This window comes from Humulus lupulus, chromosome 2, assembly GCF_963169125.1.
Source record: "Humulus lupulus chromosome 2, drHumLupu1.1, whole genome shotgun sequence".
NCBI lineage: Eukaryota > Viridiplantae > Streptophyta > Magnoliopsida > Rosales > Cannabaceae > Humulus > Humulus lupulus.
Window position 1 is genome coordinate 155,471,564 of NC_084794.1, and position 5,624 is coordinate 155,477,187.

At 48.3% G+C, this 5,624-nt stretch overlaps 1 protein-coding gene across 1 annotated transcript; it reads left to right on the forward strand.

The window, feature by feature from the left end:
• Positions 1 to 4,161: 4,161 nt before the first annotated feature.
• On the forward strand, positions 4,162 to 4,971 carry LOC133814863 (uncharacterized). Its single transcript, XM_062247771.1, has one exon. The coding sequence runs from the start codon at positions 4,162 to 4,164 to the stop codon at positions 4,969 to 4,971; it is 810 nt and encodes a 269-aa protein (XP_062103755.1).
• The last annotated feature ends 653 nt before the right edge of the window (positions 4,972 to 5,624 follow it).

Here is a 5,624-nt window from a genome sequence, read left to right on the forward strand (position 1 = left end):
CCAGAGAAGTTGTATATTGTCTGGTTGCAGGGCTCCAGGTCCTTAACGGACAACTTCATGCGTTCCAGCGAAGACTTATACAGGATATTCACCGAACTTCTTGTATCGACCAACACTCTCTTCACCATCATGTTGGCCATTTGGATATCCACAACCAGCGGATCGGAATGTGGGAACCAGACATGTTGGGCATCGCTATCAGAGAAGGTTATTTCGCCCTCTTCTGACCGAGCCTTTTTTGGCGCACGGTCCTCCACAGTCATCATCTCGATGTCCTGGTCGTGGCGCAGAGTCCGAGCGTATCGTTCCCTGGCGTTTCTGCTATTTCCCGCGAGGTGCGGGCCTCCACAAATGGTTAACAGTGTGCCAGTCACGGGGGCAGGCTGCAAAGGTGGCGAGCGTTGGTGCATGGGCGCTTGCTCGTTGCCACCTGGAGCTTCTCGTTGGGAATTTCCCGAGGCCCGTATGTATCTTCTCAAGTGTCCTTGTCTAATAAGGAACTTGATTTCATCCTTCAGCTGGTTGCATTCGTTGGTGTCATGTCCGTAGTCGTTATGATAACGATAGAACTTGGTAGTGTCTCTTTTCGAAATATCCTTTCGAATGGGGGCAGGCTTCTTATAAGGCGCACTGGAATTCGTGGCCTGATAAACCTCTCCCCGAGACTCAACTAGGGCAGTGTAGTTAGTGAACCAAGGTTCATAACGATTACCCTTGGTTCGTTTGTTGTCGGAGGTGGAAGGCTCATTGTGTGGCCGTTTTCGACCATTCCTGCCATTGCCGCTACCGTTCCCGTTGCCCTTGTCGTTTCCGTTAGGCTTAGACCCATTGGCAGCTTTGGCGGGCTCGGCTATCTTTTTATCTTTGCCTGAAGGCTTTCCATCGTCGGCAATGGCATCTTCGAGCTTGATGTAACGATCAGCCTGGTCCAAGAATTCCTGGGTAGTTCTAACTCCATCTTTTCAAAGGCTCTTCCAGAGAGGGGTACGACACCTAACCCCTGCGGTTATGGCCATCATTTTGCCTTCATCCCCCACCGTTTTCGCTCCAGCGGCTGCTCGCATAAAGCGCTGAATGTAGTCCTTAAGCGATTCTCCATCCTGCTAGCGAATTTCAACCAGCTGGTTTGCCTCGGTCGGATGCACTCGACCTGCGTAGAACTGTCCGTAAAACTCCTTTACGAACATCTCCCAGGAAACTATGCTCATAGGAGGGAACTTAAAAAACCATTCCTGTGCGGCATCAGAAAGTGTTGCAGGGAAGATCCTACACCGACCGTCTTCGGAAACTTTCTGAATGTCCATTTGTATCTCAAACTTATTGACGTGAGATACCGGGTCACCGTACCCATCAAAGTTCGGAAGCGTAGGCATTTTAAACTTGCTAGGAGTCTCTGCCATAGCTATCCTCTGGACGAAAGGAGTGCCTTTCCTCCTGTCGTGGTCGATATGAGATGTTCTTCCCCCGACCAGTTGTTGCACCGCCTGGTTGAGGGCATCTATCTGGGCCTGCACCGCGATAGGAATCGTTGTGGCCTCTGTTGCTGGGGGGATTTTCTTGCCATGTTGCTCACGGCAGTCATTGAGCACGTCTCTCAAATCCTCGTCTCTTCTCCGCTGCTCGCTAGCTCCGAGCCGGTTGAAGACGTTATTTTGCCTGGATTTCCCCCCAGCGTCCCGTCTGCCGGGTTGGTCATCTTGAGGTGGCTGATTCCTGTTTCCACCTCTTTCGTCATTCCTTCGACCGGAATTTCCTCTGTCAGAATTGGCCTCATCATAACCATTGCCATCTCTGAATCGCGACTGGCTATGACGGGATCGAGTGTTTCCTCGATTTCCTTCCCGGACTGAAACGTCCCGAGCGTTAGAGGGTGGCCTGTGTTGGTCGTTAGGTACCCGTGCATTATCATGCCGTGGGGGACCTCGGACTGCAGAGCCCAACTCTGAGTTCCTCCTGTTACCAGGAGGATGCTGTCCTCTGTTCGGAAGGTTCGGCTCGTCGCCCCTATGGCGTCTAGGACTACGAGGCTGCTGCCCGGTCCTATTCTGCCTCTGCTGCGGGGGATTGCCACGACCAGCTTGGGAAGGAGGCTATGCTTCAGGGTCTCCTAGAGGGACATTGTCCTGAGGTGCTGGTGGCTACTCGGGCCTTTGTGGGCTCGAGGGTTGGATAGGCGGACTAGGATTGGGACCCCTGTGGAGTGGGCCATTTGTAGGTTGATCAGGCTGCGAGGCAGGTGCAGCCTGATTCCTAGCCAATTGCAAGGCTGCCTCGAGGGCTGCCATGGCTTCGCTCTGGCGACGGTCCATCTCTGCCTGCCTCTCACTTAACTCCGCACACTACCGTTCAATTTCTTGTTGCTGCCGCGCCATGATTTCGGCAGCACTTTCCTGACTGGCTCTCAGATTGGCCAGCTCTTCATGCAACGCCCCCAGAGTACTCTTCAGCGTTGTGTCATCCATTTCTTCCTCCTCAAAGTCCAAATGTGGCTCATTCTCAGCCACGCTTGCAGGAGGAGGAGGAGGCGGGTTTGATGGTGCAGCGGCGGCCGCCTGTCCAGTTTTCCTTGCAGTTTTCGCCATTGGTTTTCTCAATGGTGATATACCAAGCTCTCAATGAAAGCACCAGAATGTTGACCCTGATTTTGGTCAACTGACACGGAGTCAAAATACGCTTGATGTGGATGAATGCGTTGAAAAGAACATGATGACGAAAATAATAAGAACACAAGATTTTTATAGTGGTTCGGCCCCAGGATCTGGTAATAACCTACGTCCACTTAGATTTTTATTGATGTAAGGTCCAAAGGAGTGATCAAAGAAATAGGGTTCAATGAGTTTCACCAACCTTTGAAGAACAATACAATATCTCAAATAGAATTACTCTAGTCTCAAATAATTCGAAAGCCAAAAGTCCCTTCCTTGAGCTATCTTTCTCTATTTATAGGCTCAAGGGGGATTACATGCATGTGTTACAGATATTCTCTCCTAAATAATCGGATACTCAAGAGATTTTGGGAGTCAATTTCGGGATTTACAAAGATCTTTATGGAAACATCATGTTGCATGCGGAACCTGCGACCAGACTGGTCGCAGGTAAAACTGGGCTGCCTACTGCTTATAATCTTTCTTCTGGTCGATATCCTAGCAGAGTTCCTCCAAGTGTCAGCCACGTGTCCGAGAATCACTTGCCACGTCATCTACGCCAGTTTTTTGGATAACATGACCCATTGAGGGTGTAAATGTGATTATATGTTTTAAATGATTGAGACCACATTATTACGTGGATATATTTGCAATATTCGGCTCAAGGTGATCCTAGTGAGCTGTTACACCCAAATTTCGAGAATGAATAAGTGAGTCTCGAAATGTAGGATCGTAAAGCGTAAGCTCGAAAATAACAAGCAGTGGCTAAACACTTGTATAAATATGCATGATTCTTGACTTGTTCTTGTTGGAAATCAAGCACAAGTTTAAAAGGCTCGAGCTTAAGCATCAAGCTCGAAAGAACGAATCTACTCCGAAGCATATGGGTGTTATTCGAGCCTTAGTTGCAAGCTTGAAGGTATTGGTCTCCGAAGACTGAGATCGATGAAACCACTAGCTGAGGAGGAGGCTAACCGAAATAAAAAGCTCACATTTATGTCAATCTCGAAAGTGTGTTAACCTTGCACTCAAGGTCAGCAACGTGTTTTCCATACCATAGCTATTATGATATCCCTATTCTTTAGGGATTTGTTGTTATCTGATAATTAAATCCCAATTATCATGAGATATTGTGTATTTAATGTCTTTAGTTACATTTATTTCATATTAGAATAATCAGTTGTAACTTCCCTGAATCAAGGGAAGATAATCTCCTAACTAGGCCTATAAATGGCCTGGTATTTTTCATTTGTAGGCACACACAATCTGGTACTGAGATTACTCTGTTGAATTGCTCTGAGAAAGTATTATGAATCAATAATATTGACTCATGGAGTATGCAGATTTTAACTGTTGAACCGCGTAAAAATCCTACTGTTCTTTTTTTCTTTTTGAATCTTTGTTTAGTGCTCTTTAGATTTAAGTTGATGAAAAATAACGTCAACAGTTTAGTGCTTTCATTGAGAGCATTAAGCAAATCTTTAGATTGTTTAATCAGAAACCTTCTGCATTACCAATGGCCCCCGCGAACAACCCAGGAGCTGGTGGGCGACCATTGCCCCAAATACCTGAGGAGCAAACTCCTCACACTGAAGATTACCCACGGAGGCCTGGAAAGCAACCAATGACAGGCCACAGTCCAGATGAGAGGAGTGCATCATCTGACTCTAGGGGGCTGCCCGCTCCCATGCTCGATGAGGACCTTTATTGTAATCCTGAGAGGTACATTCCCATCGTGGAACTGGAGAATCGCCAACTGTGTCAACAATTGGCAGAGGCCACAAGGCATAATGAAGAATTGGATAAGCAAGCCGCCGAGGTCCAGGCGCCACCCCGAAGGTCCAAAGGACGTCCCTGCAAGAGCACGATCGCTAGAAGGGCCGAACAAAGGGCTCAGCAGGCCCAGCCAAGGCCCAGGGCAAACACTGGCAATGAACGCCCTGGAAGGAATACTCAAGCCAATATTGTTGGCAACCCGACTGTGGAGGTAACTGCAGAAACAGGGAATAACCGATCCCCCCAAGCAGCTCGGAGCTCTAACCCTGAATCTGTCAGGAATAACCTAAAACCAGTCCAGGCCAATTCTGAGCCTTCCAGGCCCAATACTGGGAGGCCACCACCATCGCCTATAAGGCATCCACCATTTCCTATAAGACACCCCTCAACACTCCGAGACACACCCCAACCAGCTCCTCATAGAAACCGGGTAGGGGAGCATGCACCACAAAGGCCATCTCGAAGTGGCAGCCGAGACAGGAACCTTCAAACTCGACCCGGACACGGGGCGAGCGAGAGGCAACCCGAGGACATAGGGCTGCCCAACTAGCAGGAAGCCACATGTAAAGATCGCAAACAATTGGAGTAGGAGGACCGGTGGAAGACCCACCTCGTAACCGTCGAGCCCATCAACTAAAACGAAATGTTAGTTTTATGAGTGGGAGCTTAGAACTCACTAGGTCTGTAAGTGTATATAATACCAAACCTATGAATACTGGGATTTATGGCAATAATCATGATCTTCGAGATCATCTGAACCAGAACCGGGGGCAGGCCAATCCCTCAAACCCTTATTTGCGCGATCATTTGAACAGCCGAAAGGAACCTGTGCAGCCAGTATATGGGAGCCAATATAACCCTATGCCAGAATAGGGAGCTTGAGTTTTTATAAACAATAACCAGCTACCCCAAGCACAAGCTCAACCTCTAGTGGATTTGGTCCAGAAGAGAATTAATCAGCTCAAAAGAGCGTTCAAGCTCCTTTAGGATGAATGAAACAGGAACAAGGCTGACAACTCCAATGAGGAGCTCAAGCCTTTCACTCCACTTATTTCAAACATGCCATTCCCTCACAGGTTCAAGATACCCCATGTAGCTCCATTTGAGGGGAACTCAGACCTGTACAGCCACCTGAGCACGTTTAATACCATCATGCGAGCCAGCAATGTTGGCTACGAACTAAGGTGTATGTTATTTCCAACA